A 17,504-nucleotide genomic window follows, 5' to 3' on the forward strand; every position below is an offset into this window, starting at 1 on the left:
ATCTGTTAAATTGACCTTGGGGCAGAATTTGCCCCTCTCAAGCAAAGATCTTGGAGATCATCTACAATTCCACTTGGTGTTTTATTTGTCTTCCACTGGGAACAGTCCATGAATCCATTTCTTTGCTCCATCTGTTTTCCTAGGAGAAATGGTGAGTTAAAAGTTTGAGCCTTCCCCAAAAAGCCAGTAGTACCAAAAACAACACTTTGTATAAAGGAGCACAGATCACTGAAGAACATCTCCTGGGTTTTTAAATTTGTAAATACAACTACAGCATATAATTTCCTCCATCAAATTTAAAAAGTATAGCATAACAAGCATTTAAACGACCTTTCTTTCAGAACTTTAACAAAAGAGCAATAATAACTACAGAGAGCCATGGATTCTGAGGCAATCAGGTTCATTCACTATATTATCACTAATCTTTTTTTTTTTTTTAAGATTTTATTTATTTATTTGAGAGAGAGAGAGAGAGAGCACAATCGGGGGAGGGGGACAGGGAGAAGCAGACTCCCTGCTGAGGAGGGAGACCAACTCAGGGCTCAATCCTGGGACCCCAGGATCATGACCTGAGCCGAAGGCAGACACTAACTGACTGAGCCACCCAGGGCCCAGATTATCACTAATTTTAAAGTCATATTCAAATTTATGCCTCAGTAAAATCATAAATAATTTCCTGTCATCAATCTTTGGGGTCAAATGTAAGAGTTAAAATGGAAAGTATTAAAACTTTGAATGCCAAGGGCATACTGCGTTTGCATAATAAATCTTTGTTGACTTAATAAACTAGAAGATTCTCTCCATTTCTGGATCCATAGAAAGTATGACACATGCTGCATTCTTGAACTACTTCTTACTATCTTATTCACTTTAACCTTTCTCTATTTGAATGACTAAACTCCTGGATATGATATTTCAAACTCAATTTGTCAATGTATTCAGTAGTTTTTTGTTCCTCAATGTTTTTGCTAAGGACCCTGATAAATTCTAGTTTCTATCATTTCCCGAATTGGCCACTGGGGTATACCCAGGTAGGCTCAATTTACACTAAAAACAGAACAGCCTCTAAAATATGCTAATTTAGAGGATACACTTCTAATTTTCCTGTTCTTTAAAAATGATTCTGGTTAACTGAAGGTGCCAGTAAGTTTTCTTCAGTTAAATAAAGCTGCCTGAATATTGCACAATATTATAGACAGTAATTAAAATCCTCTGAATTGGTAGCTTTCTAAGAAGGAGATGTCCAAGGAATATTTTATGACATTCATGGTCTTCCCTTGGGTGTGTGAAAAGCCACCAAAAGAGTGATGTATAAAGTTAGAGAACTATCAGTGCTATTACAGAGGTTAAATTGGGTAGTATAAAAACTAACTTGGGCACTTGTTGAATTGGTATGGTCTGATATGGAGCCCTTTGTATTATCAAGGAAGTTTCCAAACTTTAATTTTTTACCAATAATCTTTTTTAAAGATCTTAATTTAATCAAACTCACATTTAAAGCTAATTTTAAAAGCAGCCTGGAATAAATTCTCCCAGTATGCATTCTGGCTTCCTTTTATTAAGAGGTAACATATGCCAGGTACTTTGCAAGGTGCTGGAATCCCGGCCCTCATTAAGGGACCCAGGACTCAGATCTTGGTTCTACTACTTTTTCCCTCTGTGTAAATTTGAGCCACTTCACTTTTCTGAGGCTCAGACTTTTTTATCTGTAAAATGGGAATAGTATCACCTAAATCAAAGGAATAAGTGGGACACTACATGGTATCTAGCACAGTGCCTGGCACATAGTAACTGCTCCACAAAAGGTAGCAATTATTATTATTATTATTATTTTACTCCAATGGATATTGCTTATTTTAAGGTTTTAAATACACTCCTTAATTTTTCTTATCAATAGCCACAAACCTTGATAATCCTTCAGAGATTATTTATTCAACAACTACTCAGTGACATACTATGTGTCAGGCCCTGGGAATATATGAGGGAGGAAAGACATAAAACCAATAACTACCAGTGCTACAAAAAGAAAATGTGCCAAGGAAGCATATTAACAGGAGTAACCAATTCAAGGAAACCTTGAAGAAGTACTAAACAAAGACCTGAGATATATGAAGAAATAAGGCAGGCAAAAAAGCACTGAAGGCAAAGCAACACACTTAAAGTCCCAGAGGCAAAAGTATGGTGAGTTTAAGGAACTGGAAGATGTGCAATATAATTGGAACCAGGAGAGCAAGGGAGATGAGGGGTAAGTATGAGCCTGGAAAGGTAGGCAGGGCCATATTCTGCAGGACCAAGTAAGCCAAGTGAAGAATTGTAAGACTTTATCCTAAGGGCAAAGGAAGCTACTGAGGGGTTTTATGGACCTCTGCAATTTAAAACAACTTCTGAGATGCACAGTAAATAGACTGGATGGGATTAAGATTGAAGGCAGGGAGATCAGTTAGAAAGTATTGTTGAATTCCAAGTATCAAGTGAAAAGAGCCAGTACAACGGCAGTATTAGTGGGACTGGAGAAAGAGACTTATTCAAGAACAGAGGTAGCATCAATCAACAAGATGTGGTCATAGATTGTGCATGGGGAGGGTATTCTGGGAAGTCATAATCTCAAAAACAGGAATGTGCTCAATAAAATGTATTTCTGTGTTTCATGATATGAATGTAAAGCATGGTTCACTACTACATATTCCTGAAGCAGTATACAAAGTTAAAAATTTTAGGCCACGAGATGATTTATTTCAACTTTATGAGGCATGACACACAAAAAACTAAGTGAGCATCAGTGTTTTTGAAACCACTTTGCTATGTTGATGGTAATTCTGCTTTAAAGATCATCTAACAACTTAACAACTACCAAATGAGTTTTAATATGTAACACACGGATTGAAAGTAAAGAGGGAGAGACTATAGATAGAACACTTCCTCTCCCTAGGAGGCATATTTTGGTTCTTAAAGGAAAAATAAGTTTCTACTCTTTTCCCTTCCATGTTTCCACATCTGTAAATATATTAAGCAGGAGGATATTATGAGCCAAAACAAGGTATATGTAAAGTAAATCTTGGCTCTCTGAGACACTCAGCCAAATCCATTTTTATGGAAAAAATTGTTTCACACTTGCATGCCTTCTCACCAAATATGATTTAACATTTACTGGAGATGCACGGTCTGTGCCTCCAATCACTTAGGTGCAAGCTCTTTTGCACCTGTAACCTGAACCCTCTTCATGGAAGGCCCTGGCCTACTCATCTTTCTTATCAGTTTGGGTCCTTTCCAGGAAGCGGTCTTCCACCTCTCCCCCACTCCATTACCTTCTCAATTCCCCAAACCCTGAACACGTTTTTATTTTACCATGAATTGCAATGAATTGTAATTTTGGCTTTTTTTCCTATCTTCATTAAATTGCATCCTTCTTTCTATAGGGCAAGGCAGTGACTTTCAATTCTGCATTCCTAAATGTTTCACACTCAGACCCAGGAGCAAATTGACAGTCAAGGTTTACTGATCTGTGCCCTTCTCCCTACCTAAGGGCAGTTCTAAACAGCAGCAGTTTTGGAGGTGAATCTACTTTAATACTTTCTCTGACTTCTTTTCACAAAACAGCTGACACTTTGCAGAGTATATAGCTGTACTGTGTGTGTGTACGCATGCACGTGTGTGCACACTTTGGAAAAGTATGTTCAAATAAGAAAACAAACCTTTTGTTTTTGTATAAAAATCATAGAAAATAAAGCTTGGCATACTTGGCTGCAGGAACATTAACTTTAAAAGGCTGAGAAACAGCATCTCACACCTGCTAATTAATGCTATTACTAATTCTATATAGGTAGAATAAAGTAGTTATATCTTATGCACAGTAAGTAAAACGGCCCAAATTAAAGGTCTGAGAAGCTTTTCTAAACAAAATGTCTGGGTTTTGTGATGCAAAGACTTCTCCAGATATACTGGCTGGCATGTTTCCTCTAACCTTGGTTCATGCAGTCCGTGGGGGGAATGCCTTAACACTTCCTCTCAGCCCACAGAATGTAGTGTTTAAGACTCAAATCCTCCAAAATCACACCCTGACTTCGTCCTTCTCTAAAGTCCTAGGGCAGCTAGGAGTCTATAATACAAAATTTAATAAGTGATTACCCTCTGTCCAATATTTCCTACTCTCCGCTCAGATCTAATAAAAGCCGCCTCAACAACGGTAGGGAGAAGGGCTACTCAAGTACTAATAGCATGGAAAGAATTAAATAACCTATTACAACACTCACGTGGCAGCTGAAAAGTCAAACCTGGCTCATAAAGCTCAACCTTGGTTCGTAGAAGAAATACGACAGAGTCAACGTCTTATCTAACCAAAGGGACCCGTCAATGGATGGATAAGATCTCCAAGTAGCTGGGGATGGGGGGGGGATAGGATTCAAACCTCTCCAATAACAGCAGCTTTCCTTGGTCCACCCAATTTCTACTTCCCTTCCCAAAGTGCAAACGAAGAAGTCCAAAAGGATATGGCATCACCTTTGCTCTCTGACCTAGGAGCAGAAACTCACCAGTTTCATACTGGACTTTTGGTTGTTCGGTACCAGACACTCCACTCCTCAAACGCAGAGGGCGTCTTCCGGTTCAATCACCGCCACCGGCCCGCCGAGAGCATCGCGGGACATGCAGTCCTTCTTCCCTCGCCCCCTCCCCGGGGCATCATGGGAAATGTAGTCATCTCTCCGTGCATCATGGGAACTGTGGTCATCTTTCTTTTCCGTCCCTTTCCTCTCCAACGCCTCCTTCGGCCAGCTCAAATTCATCCTGGCCGCCAATTCATCCTCTCTCTGCACCCCAGCATGATATCATGTCCCCTCTCTGGGCCTGGGTCCCATGGTATTCTGGGATGTGTAGTCCCCATGTCTCTGGCACCCCTTACTCCTCCTCCCTGTGGGAAGGCAGACAGGCGCGGGACTTGCCGGGAGCTGTAGTTCCCTGGGGCTTCGGGCTGCTGAATCCCGAGCTTTTACTCAGGGGAGGCAAGAACTACAACTCCCAGGGCCGCCCGGCGGCAGCAGGTGGGAGCGGGGCTGTTGATATCAATATGGCGGTTGTCAGCCAGACAAAGACAGTCAGTCTGATGTGATTGAGACAAGGGAGGTTTTCAGGGGGAGACTGGGAGATAGGGGCCTCCCCTCCCCCTTCTCCTCTTCCTGCGCCGGCCTCAACCCCTCCCCAGTACCCTCCCGACTGGCGCCCCACGCGGAAGACACCCCTCCCCCTCCCGCTTTCCCCTCCTCCCTGCCTCAGCCCTTCGTACTGGGACGTTGGGGAGGGGGCTGTGCCGGGCGGAGAGAACTCAGCAAGGATTCTGAGGTGAGTCGAGCGGTTTTGAAGCCGGACTACTTCTAGTCTCTTTCCTCACTTCTTTCTCTTCACTTTTTTTTTTTTTTTTTGAGGGGCTTTGGGGAGTGAGAGGGCTGGGGATGGGTCTCTTAAGCGGCCCGATTGAGAGGAGGGAGGAAGCAGGGGGCTTCCGAGTGGGTAACCCGGACGCAGGGTGTGGGGTGGGGCAGTTTGTGGGGGGCCGTAATTGAAAGGCGTCGGCTGCTCCCCAACTCTTTTCTCCTGGTTTCCTCTACTGTGGGCGGAAGGTTTGAATCCTGGAGGTGGGGTCTCCTGTTCGGAGTTTGGGGAAACTGCGAGGTGAATTTGAGGTGTGTGGGTTTGTTTGGGGTTTATAACTGTGTTTTAAACTGTGTGACGTGTACTTGTGTGATATGTTAGTCTTGAATAAATGTCTATAGATAGGAAGTTAGATAGCTGGAGTCATAGCTTTTATCTGGGCCTGGGCAGAGAAGCGTGCGTAAGGTCCGGGTCCTGGACCTTTGGGCTGGCGACGTGGTGCGGGGTAGCTGGGGTTAGCAACTCGTTTGTGTCCCATTGCCCGCTCACACTTCTCCCCGCCTCCGTCCCCTCCCCTGGACGAATCTCCACCCCAAACTCCGGGCTGAAGAATTTTAGAGATGAGGTGGTGTGGAGATGGATTTTTGCATCCTTAAGTCCATAGATAGGTGGGAAAGGAAAAGTGTTCTTAATATTTTATTCCGGAACCGTGTTTTGGTTACACTATTGGGGCTACTTTGAAAGGAGTCCTCCACCCACCCTCACCCCGAAACGGTAGGTAGATGTATCTCGTCGTCTTCGTGTTAAATGCATTAAACATTACTTAAGATTCGGGGGCGTACGGTGGGGGTCTGGAGTGCTGACATGGGTATGCGTCTCTGTGTGTCTACTAAAGATATAGGATGACTGTTGTGTATCTTGAGATAGGGAGACTTATTTTCCTAAGTAGGGAAAACTGTTGGAAATTTTTTGGTAGCGGGGGGAGTAGCTGATAGGCGCTGCTTGTATTTTTCTTCTACTCCACCCTGTTCTGTCTCGGATTTGTCTGAAAGCTGGTGTGGAAGAGTGAGGAAGCGTTGGGTGAGTGAAGGGTGGAAGGCAGTTGACATTAAAGACACTATACTATATAAAGTTGAATGGTATAAAGTGATTGCTGTTTTTTACCCTGAAGCTTTAAAACCCCTTATGTATCTAATAGGGTAGAGTGATGTGACTAGTTCATTTCTCTGGGATCCTGCAGGTATAGAAACCTCTCTTCCCTTCCTTCCTTCCTCTTTCCCTTCTTTCTCCTTCAGTCTTTCCTTTCTTTCTTGGCATGCTACATTTGTCTTCCCCGATGGGTATGATGCCTCCTGTGCCTGTTTATTTAGTTTGCGCTAATATAGTTGTGCTTTTTGTGATTTTACTATAAAATGCATCATTAGATGAAAAGGACTTGGATTTGTTTTTACTTTGCATTTATGCCACAGGTAATTGTCACATCGGGATTGAAGTGCTTTGCATTAAACTAATTTTAAAATCGCACAACTAAGTTGCTAGATCTAGTTGAATTATAAGTCAAGTTCGGAAAATTTGAATTCTGATTTTTTTCTCAAGTTTCAAGTATAGTTATAAAGGCAAGAGGATTGCAACATCTCTTTTTTCTCACAGTCTTTAATATTTAATAACATTACACCAGGAGAATTTAAGACCATATATTTTGTAGTTTCTTCAGTATGAAATAGAAGTTTTTCAATAGCACTCCTTCTGTGACAGTTTTTTTGTGGAATGGACCTTTACATAACTAAAGGAATTGGCATAATTATTCTTTTGATTGTTGAGACTTAATGTATTTACATATTTGGCTCCAAATTTACCAATTCTCGAACCTATCAGTAAAGGACCTTAGATTTTAGATTTCATAAAAACTGAAAGTCACAGAGATACAGTATGCAGTTTATGGTATGTTTTATAATCTTTGATTTGAAATTTCTGCAGTTGATCATTCACACAGATAAGCTGACCGTAAACGTGAGGTAGTATGTATATTTAGATTGACCTGAATAGAAAAAAAAATTGATGTCTTCTAAATCTCAAATTTAGAGTATAAAATATGATGATGCAAATCCGAACCTTTGGTTTGTTTTAGACTAGGACCCCATATTTTTTTTGTTTTAACCTTCTATCTTAATCTGAAACATTACTTTGCCAAAACTGAAGGAAAATCCTATATAACTACATAATATATTTTTGCTGAAAGATATTCTGTAAGATATAGAGTTTTTAAATGTTCAGTACTTATTTTAGAAATAAAAAACTAAAATGTTTAAGAGTTGGAAAAATAAAACAGTATTATCTCTTCCACCTACCCTTACCTCACATTTCCTTTTTGTTTGTTTTCTTCCATGGAAGTGCAAAGTTACTTACTGGGAAAAGCTTTCATTAAACTTTTTCTGACTAGTAGTCTGGTTGAAATCACTAAAAGTAAACCAAACATATTCCTTGCATTTGGCGAGGGTTATTCTGTTGCATTTTAAGCACTGAGCATTAAAATGATGTAAAGCCTTTACTGCAGGTTAAAGCATAAAACATTGTCAGCATGTGGAAGTCATATGGTTTATGAAAAAAGTAGAAAATCAGGGCATTGGTGCCTGTCCAGCTTAAAATTTCATCCCGTAACTGTGAAAGACACATTTATTTTAATATGATTGCTTCTAAAAATGTTGCCTGTATTATGGGAAGTTGAGAATCCAAACTGTTTTAACCAATCTGTTGCTAGTTTAGTGTACTGCATATCATGAATACTGTGGTTGCAAATGTGCATCAGGGAGCCTTTAGGGGTCAGCTTTATGTTGAATGTCTTTAGTGAGGCTTCATTTTCATTGCTGTATGAACAGATTTCGCTCTTCTTAGCCAAATCCTTAGTTGAAGCATCACTAATAGAAATTTAATAGCTCAGTATTGGTAAGTTATAAAATATATTGCAACAAATCTCTCATTGTTTCATCATTTTAAAAAAATAGAAGTAACCAGTTGTGGCATTTTTTATGGCAAGTATCTTTTGGAATGGAATTGCTTGTTTCAGTAGATGTTGAACACATTGGGGATATTTATGCTAAATTTATTCATTTGGGGTCTTGTATATGTTATATTCAGTCCATCTCACTTTTAAATGTTGCAGGCAGCTTCCATACTGTAAAACCACGTTTGCTTTTTGGGTTCATTTCTTTGCAGCTCTTGCTTCTATTATTTTTGTATGCAGATCTTTAAACTTGAGTTATTTTTCTTGGAAATTAGAAATTTATCCTAGGATGTCATTTTTCATAAATGAAAGTTCTTGTACCATTCAGCTTTTTAAAAATGTGAATGCTTATAGGTTAACTAAGAAGTGCTCAGTGAAAATATGTTGGGTTTGTTTTGAAAACCTGCTTTATTTAGGTTTTTTTGGCTTCCAGAATTAATTTTGTAGCTCCCTTTGCACTTTGGCCAGATTTTTCTCTTAACTGTTGGCTTTTGCTTCTCAATTCAGTAGAACTTTAATTTATATAAAAAAAAATTATTAGTGGGAATCACAGCTTGTCTAGAGTGTCATGTAGCTACATTTACATATGCACTCACATAAAGTACCTTTACGTTTGCTTGTATATGAAATTGGTATATATTTATGAGACACGCAACCTGTAAAAAAGAAATCTGAACCACAAATAACACAAATAACAGGACACTGAACAGTGGCTAAAACTGGAAACCAGAGTAACTACCACCATATGCTGTCCACATTATAGAAGCTATGGAGATTTTCAGTATCATCATAAACCATTATTTTAACAGATTCTGCCAAAATCTATTTCTCTCAAAATGGAAGCTATATGGAAGCTATTGGTATTGAAATTTTTCTGAAAATAATATTAATTAATATGTGACCAAGATTCCTAGGTGCAGCTGTCTCCCCTTCTGACCTATACTGGATATAGGGCCCATCATAAGTACAGAGTGAAGATTTTTCTGACTGATTGAAGTCTAACTTGTAGTTATACTCTATTTAAACATAATCCAGTGCTTTAGTTAACTTGTTTTTCTTGATCTTAGATGAAACAAGTTGGAAATTTACTATAACATTGTCTTGGACACTTTCCAAGAGCATTTAGTTACTGGAAGGCTTTGGCTTTAGCGTAGTTTTACCCTTACAGTGATAATAAGTTTGAAGTTACAGTAAGTTTTTCCAATGGTTATCCTAATTCTAATGCAGTACTTTACAGATCCTTGACTTGGGGAATAAGGATGGCGTTTTTTTGTTTTTGTTTTTGTCATTAATAAAACAAAAGGAGAAAAAATAATAGATTTAGCTTGAAGTTATGAGTTATACTTTTTTTGATTCTTAAAACAGGTGTCCGTAGATCCCTCCTTATAAATGATAAAGTGATTCTAATTCATTCAAAGGGCACTTAGTTTTTTTTTTTAAACTTAGAGTGCTGATTATGATAAGAGGGTTTACTAAGTTGGACATATTCTCTGTAGTTTGTCTCTTATGTTCAGTGATGGTCTGCATGTGGTTTATCGAAAACATTTAATAGCTCTCTTTACTGTATGCATATTAAACAATTAGTGTGGAGTTACCAAGAGGCAGTAATTTTAATGTTTATAGTTACTGTTTTCAAAAGGGAAAATCAAATGCTGTGGCTGTTGCTGAAATGATGACCTGAGACTAAATTTATCTGCTTTAAGATTTTGATAAAGTAGTGGTGTGATTAAAACGTGAAGCTGTTGGGTTGGGCCTACTTAGTCAAACCTTGAGTCACTCTGACTCTCCACATCCAATCATAGTATCAAGTTGATTTTACATCCTTTGTACCTGTATCAGTTGACTTCTTTTCATTATATGCTATTCCCTTAATTCAGGCCTTCATCATTTCTGTCTTGCTGCATCAGTTTCTTAACTAATCTTCCTGCTTTCAGTATTTTTTATTAAGTCATTTTTCACTCCTACTTGAGAGATCTTGCTAAAACAAAATGTGGATTTGATTGTTAGCCATACTTTGCCTGTTTTCTTTCAGTGGCTCCCCAGCCTTTCAAATAAATCCAAACTGTTATTCTACCCGTGTCTAAATCCTGGCTTTGGCAATTACTTGCTATGTGACTTTAGGCAAGTGTTTTAATCTGTCTGTTCCTCAGTTTCCTCATCTGTAGAATGGGGGTAAATAGCCCTCACTTCACAGGATTACCGTGAGCTTCAGGGATATCATAAATGTTAACTATTATCATTATCATATTATACCACGTATTTTGTGTTCTAGCTCCTTTCGTATATTTTATCATTATCAACTCTAGACCCTGTGCCTTAGCCATGCCAAACTACTGGTAGTCCAAACAAGCACACTAGCATAGATAGGGAGGGTGGGGTATTACTAGTTCGTGAGGGTTGCAGTTGTCAGTAATGTCTTCAGAAGTGAAGAATTAATTGTGAACTTGGAAACATATTGCTGCATAAAGAATGATAGTATATTTTGTTGCTCTGGCTTCTGTTTTTTTCCTCAAAATAAAAGGCAGTGTTAGATTATTACCTAATTCAGACAATAATTTAAAATTCACTTTTTTTGCCGTTAATACATTTTTATGTTTCGAACTTAGATTCCCATTGCTAATCCAACCTTTTTATCTTCTCACCTAACTTTATGAAAGATCTATTAATTTTGTGTAGTTTCTTTCACTTTTTCCTCACAAATCCAAATTCACACTCCATTTTCGGTTATTTTCTTTTTTTTAACATTGCTATTGAGACAATTGAATAGTTACATTACATGATCTGGAAGCCTCTTTGACAGACATCTGTTTTATTTACATACTAATGTTTATACTTGAGGTTGGGTGGCTAGTTTATTTTCACTGCTTAAGTTGGTTTTCTAAAGTGGTGTGATACACATATGATGGTTTATATCTGTGTCTCATTCCTACCTCATGGAGGAGAAAGAATGTCCTGTTTTTACCAAACTGATACAAGAACAAATGTTACCCAGAACTATGGTATAGAGGTCGCAGGATGGTAGCTAAGGTATCAGTCCTGACTTTAGAATGTAATTTTTGTAGGAGGCTTTATTATGACTATAGTTTGCAACCTCTAATTTAGCAAGCATTTACCTTCATGGAACATAATTGCTCATTGTGGAGAACTTGAAAGTAGCTGTTCTGAATATTATCTATTTGGTTGAAAAATCCATTTTTTGGAGTCAAAGATAGCCTATGTTTAGTTAATTTTACATAGTAACTGTTTAAAACCACTCAGGACAAGAATAATTGCTATACACTTTGTTGTCCTAGGAAGGCCTCTCTGAAAAGATGGCATGATCTTATTTATTTGAAATTCTGTATCATCTTTTCAGTAAACTGTCATTTTCCTCCAAAGGTGGTAGTCCAAAGTTAAATAAAAATATCTTTGACTTTTTTTGACCCTCAAAAAGGTACTTTTCTTTAGGTATGATAACTAAAATTTTATATATATATTGTTTTTATTTCAGTCTAACATAGGCATCAACTGACCTGGTCTTCTTCCCTAAAACAAGGAATTACTTAATGATCACAAGTTATTGGTTACTTGCAATTTTAAGTTCCATTTCCTGAAATAGAATGTCTTAGTTGACAGTATGTCAGTTAAATGACTTTGTTATTGACAGTATAAGTTTGTATGTATAAATGATTAGATTTCTGTTTTCTAGTCAGCTAAACAGGGTATTTAGGTTAATTAAAAAAATACAAATGGTATATTTGTTATTAAAGTAATAAGTTGCTTGTTTATTTTTAATTTTGAAATAATTATATACTCACAGGAAGTTACAGAAATAGTGGAGAGGGCCTATACCTTTCACCTAGTTTCCCCTAATGGTTACATCTTATGTAACTTTAGTGCAGTATTAAAATCAGGAAATTGATATTGGTACAATGTGTGTGTATAGTTCTATGTCATTTTATCACATGTGTGGATACTTTTTTATTTTTAAAGATTTTATTTATCTGACAGAGAGAGAGAGGGTACATGCACACAAGCAGGGGGAGTGGCAGGCAGAGGGAGAGGGAGAAGCAGCTCCCCACTGAGCAGGGAGCCCAGTGTGGAACTTGATCCCAGGACCCTGTGATCATGACCTGAGCCAAAGGCAGACACTTAACCAACTGAGCCACCCAGGCGCCCCCCCCCCATGTATAAATTCTACAACCACCACCACAATCAGATACTATTGAATAACGATTCTGTTGTTACAGAGATTGGATAATTCCCCTCTTAGTCATAAATTTTGTTTTGTCAAATATAACTAAGGAGAATAACACCAGTTATTGGAGCAGTAATTTCACTCTTTTGCCCCTTGTAGTAGTGCAGAAATTCTTTTGGCACATCTTCAAATTTTTTATGGAAAATTCCAATTAAACTTTTTTGGGAGACTTTATGAATTGGCAAGCTTTACTTAATTGAGGGTTTATAATACTAATAATCATTAAACTTTTTAGTAAAAGTTAGTAACATCGAAAATTTCTGTAAATAAGCATATAAGATTTAAACTAATTAAAGGCTTAAGTGATATATTTCTTGCCAGACAGGAAGTATGCTAGAATCTGTATTAGATAAGCAAAATTACAATTATTCTAACGTTAGTTTGGCCTTTAACAGTGTTAAAGCAAACTTGTCAGATGATAATGAGCTCATATTGTAGTTTTATTTTGGATTTGTTATAGGGGAACTCTGTTCAGAGAAAGTCAGTTCAAAGATAGTTTCCAGAGAAAGGACCTTTAGAGGAAAAAAAGGGGTTCTAGATACTATTGCTAGTCTATGTAAGAAAGGAGCATCAGGTTAGAGGCCAGTTAGGGACTAGCCTTTGCCTTCCCTTTATCAACTGTATAAGTTATGAAGCCTGTCTTTAAAGATGAGGCTATTAATTTAATATACTACTGATTATTACAGACATCAAACAACAAAGATCTGCTTTAAACAGGCTAACGAAATATTTTGAAATATGTTACCAGAAAAGATATATCATGTGGGCTTTTTCTCCTCTGAGTTACAGTTTTTTTTATGCACACTGATAATTTGCTTTGAAAATATCAATTAAATTCTAATTTGTTTCATTGACAAGAATATGGTAAGTATTGATGGTACTTTCTGATAAGTCAGATTCATATTTAGAGAACTTTTTGGCTAACCTGAGATTTTACTTTCTTCCTGGTGCAAATTTTTTTTTTCCTGTTTGGATTTATCTGTTGCCAGCTTTTTATTTATCTTGGTGTACATTCGGAAAAAAAAAATTGTGCTTTAAACAGGAATTCTTTGGCTTAAAGAAGTTTGTTGTAGGGATCCAGCTGTTTGGTGTTGTGCAAAAGGGAGATCTGTCAGGAATCTGAGAAGCTGGTCTCTGCCTCTCATTCTGGGGATATGTGGTTTCTTGTTTTGCCTTCTCTTTTTATGTCTCCTTCATCAAGCTTTGTTACTTCTCCCTTCCACTTCTGTCTGCCTTACTGTAGTTTTACATAGTTTCTGCTTCTGCATAACTTTGACTTGCAGGTGGGTTTGGTTTGCCAGGGTGCTGACTTGAACTGTTTTGTCGTTTCTGCTAAAGCTGACTTACCCTCTTAGTGGTGACAGTGTGCTTCTTTTAGTTCAGATGGCAAGAGAGAAATCTGAATGCATGACCACGAGTTAGATGTCAGTTCTATTCCATGACCTTGAGGGTAGGACACCAGGGGGAGTCACCTTTTATATAAGGCTAATGCTTTTGGGTGCTCTGCATGAGGAGGATTCTCTTGTAGGGATTGAACAGGGCACTCAGTTAAACATGTCAAGTATAGCAGTGCATGTTTAGGTACTCTGTGGGATACAAAGATTAGTTGGATTTAATCCTTTTCTTCAAGGATCAAATAATTTGCAGAAAATGGCAAAAGTCTCCCAGTGTAATTTAGTGTTAGCTTTTAATGTTAGTTACCTCAGGCAAACCAGAAAGATGACAAAGTAGGACTATAGAACTAGACAGGATTAAGGAAAGAAAGATAACACTAGAGACATGGCTGTTCTGTTTCTGAATCACAGATCTGTTAAAGCGTGAAAGTAACTTGAAGCTATTCTTTCAGGATTCTAGTTGCTGCTATCAAGGAGCATCCCTTATTGACTAAAGAGGCTCTTTATCAAGTACACAAGCCTTTTGGCTACCATTTGCCCCATCACTGTGGTCAAGAGACATTTGAAAAGAACTATTTCAGAAACAGGAACATTCTCATAGATAGAGTCTATATGGTGACAACTGCCCTCTTAAAAAATGTCTTTCATCCACGACATGCTTTTGTGGTAGATTACGACACAGACAGGATATTTGTGCCCCCTTACTCTAGAGGCAATAAACAAGAATTCATATGGTGAGTCTGTAGTAGTGAGCATTTTCTTCAGTACAGATCTCGCAACATAAGAATTAACATACTGGGTCAACGCAGTGTCTAGTCAACACCATATGTTATATTTAACAGAAGATCCATGATGTCAGGGAAAGGAACTAGAACTTTTTCTCCCTATGTCAATATTGGAGTTGATATACATTTCAGGGCTAAAAACTCCAAAGCCAAGTCTTGATTATGTAAACCAAACCAAGACTGAGATTTTAGAAATAAGCACAAGTCAAGCATAGGCAATGAAAGAACTTAGATCAGCTTCAGATTATAAAGCCATAGAAGATAAACAGTTGGGGAGTCATAGAGTTCAAATACTTAGGTGACACAGGAAGGCAGTGGATTTCAACTTTTGTGCAAAAGAATTGCCTGGGAAATGTATTAGAATTTTTGTTTTCTGAACTTCACTTCCAAATTTTTAAAATCTTAGGTGGGCCCAAGAATGTGTCCTTCATAAGCATGCCAGTTAATTGTAATGAGGTGGTCTTCGAACATTTGGAAAATGCACAGACATACCTACAGAGAACTTACTATGTGCTTGGTTTTATGGTAGAATACTTAGTAATCTTAAATGGCTATATAATTTGGAATGTTTCCTCTCTGACATGTGCCTGCCTTATTTTAAATATTCCATGTCCATCATCTATAACTGCTTGTGACTCTAGATTGTGCCGTGGGATGTGTTTTGGTTAAGCATGGCTGTTTTTCTAGGTGTAATATTTAATGGTTAGTGTTATACCCTAAACCATCTAGTCTTTTGTGGTTATATCATATGTTCATTTTCTTAAACTTTTATATTTTTACATACCAACTCTTAGGGCAGTCCTTCCCCTTTCCCCTACTCCCACCCCTGTTTAGTCAATAAGTTCTCCCTTATTCTAGTTTTCTAGATCTATTAAGCAAGATTTTTTTTCCCAACATATGTGCTTTGGTATATCAATCATCTCATGAAACTTTGCCCTCACAAATTAATTTCTCACCTTTTTTTTTAATGTGTGTAATCATTCTTCTCAGAGTCTTAATTTATCCTAGAATATTGAGCTGGTTGAGAACATGGATTTGGGAGCCAGACTACCTGGGTGTAAATCTGACCTCCTCAACTTACTCTGTAACTGCCTAAACCTCAGTAACTCCATTTGTAAATTGGAGATAAATAGTAGTGCCCATATCACAGGAGTGTTGTGAGCGTATGAGGCAATATTTGTAAAGTGCTTAGAAGAGTGGTTTCTCGGAGTAAGACACACCTTATTTTATTATTCGTTGGCCTGTGCTTCTGTTTCTAAGGTATTCACTCTCCTCCTGAATAATTATAATTCTCATATGTTGCATGTAGTGTCTTCCTAACCAACTTACTTTTGTTCCCTGATTTGTTTTTCTTCTCAGTTACCCTTTCATAGGCCTTATTTGCATTTGATGCAAATGCCTATTTCCTTTTAGTTAAAATTCTTTCTATCCAGGTCTTCTTCCTTCCATCATCCTTTTTAAAATTTACCTCTGGTCTTGGAATTCCTAGATTTAAAACCTTTAAAACACCCTTTTAGTACTTTCCTTTTCATACTTCTCTCCCTCATCCCCCATCTAATTCATCAGCAATGTTCTGCTGATTCTTTCACCATCACATCTCTTAGATCATTCTCTTCCTTTTTACATCTATAGTTGCCATCCTCATCACTTCTTGCTGAGATGATTACAGCAGTAAAACTGGCCTTTCTGCCTCTTTCCTACTCTATTCCGTGGTGCACAGTACTGTTAGAATAATTTTCATCAAACACTTTTCATCAAGTCATTCAAGAAGTTGCTGTACCTTAGTTTGAATTGCGTTATATTCCAATTTTAATCCCTGTGCTTTTTTTAAAAGGTTCTTTCCTCCCTTACTGGCATCCTATTTTCTTATTCTTAAAGACTTTTTCTAGCTACATTCAAGTAAATTACCTTTCTTCCTGCTGTATGTTTTCAGCCTTCATTTCTTGGTATTTGCTACTTTCCCCACTTAATGTCTTTGTATATCCTTATCTTGCCAGTTAAAACCTTCTTTTTTTTTTTTTCTTAAAGATTATTTATTTATTTATTCAACAGAGATAGAGACAGCCAGCGAGAGAGGGAACACAAGCAGGGGGAGTGGGAGAGGAAGAAGCAGGCTCATAGCGGAGGAGCCCGATGTGGGGCTCGATCCCATAACGCCGGGATCACGCCCTGAGCCGAAGGCAGACGCTTAACCGCTGTGCCACCCAGGCGCCCCAGTTAAAACCTTCTTAATAAGACCCATTTAAAGCCTTCTCTCTCTGAGGAGATGCTTTCCAGTGAACCCTGTCACACTTGGACCATTTACTCAAGAACACAGAATCTTGACTACTTATGCACTCAGTTAATAGTGTATGTAATTTGTTTGTATTTATTTGTATCGTATATCACATTGTAAATATTCTAGTTTTCATTTCATGGGTATGAATTGGATTCTCGTTGAAGTGTAAGATCCTTGAGTATGCCATTGACTTATCCCTCCCTGCATTCTTTTCCCTTCCCCTTTAATTTTCATAGTCCATATTACTTCTCATTCGTCTAATATATTTTTTAAATTTTTAATTCAATTTTTTTTTCTATTTTTTTTTTAGAGAGAGAGAGTGCGAATGGGGATAGGGACAGAGGGAGAAGGAGAGGGAGAAAGAGAATCCCAAGCAGGCCCTCACTCAGTGCGGGTGGACACAGGGGCTCAATTTCACGACTCTGAGATTATGACCTGAGCCTGA

General features: G+C 37.9%; 2 protein-coding genes across 11 annotated transcripts in view; one reads left to right on the forward strand and one right to left on the reverse strand.

The window, feature by feature from the left end:
* INTS9 (integrator complex subunit 9) overlaps positions 1-4,811 on the reverse strand; it is a 107,591-nt gene extending 102,780 nt beyond the window's left edge. Inside the window, exon 1 of one of the 2 annotated variants that reach the window (XM_002918872.4) lies at positions 4,530-4,810. In XM_002918872.4, the coding sequence (XP_002918918.1) occupies positions 4,530-4,538 (9 nt within the window). In that variant the 5' untranslated portion in view covers positions 4,539-4,810. Of the gene's footprint in view, positions 1-4,529 lie in introns of both variants that reach the window. The other variant, XM_019799296.2, reaches the window with a different exon arrangement.
* Positions 4,812-5,014: 203 nt separating this feature from the next.
* Positions 5,015-17,504, forward strand: part of HMBOX1 (homeobox containing 1) — a 185,280-nt gene continuing 172,790 nt past the window's right edge. For 6 of the 9 annotated variants that reach the window (XM_019799297.2, XM_034661353.1, XM_034661354.1 and 3 more), the window contains exon 1: positions 5,015-5,334. The gene's annotated coding sequence lies outside the window, so the exon portion shown is untranslated. The remainder of the gene's footprint in view (positions 5,335-17,504) is intronic. The other 3 variants (XM_011224515.3, XM_011224516.3, XM_011224517.3) reach the window with 1 other exon arrangement.

Source organism: Ailuropoda melanoleuca, chromosome 5, assembly GCF_002007445.2.
Source record: "Ailuropoda melanoleuca isolate Jingjing chromosome 5, ASM200744v2, whole genome shotgun sequence".
Taxonomy (NCBI): Eukaryota; Metazoa; Chordata; class Mammalia; order Carnivora; family Ursidae; genus Ailuropoda; species Ailuropoda melanoleuca.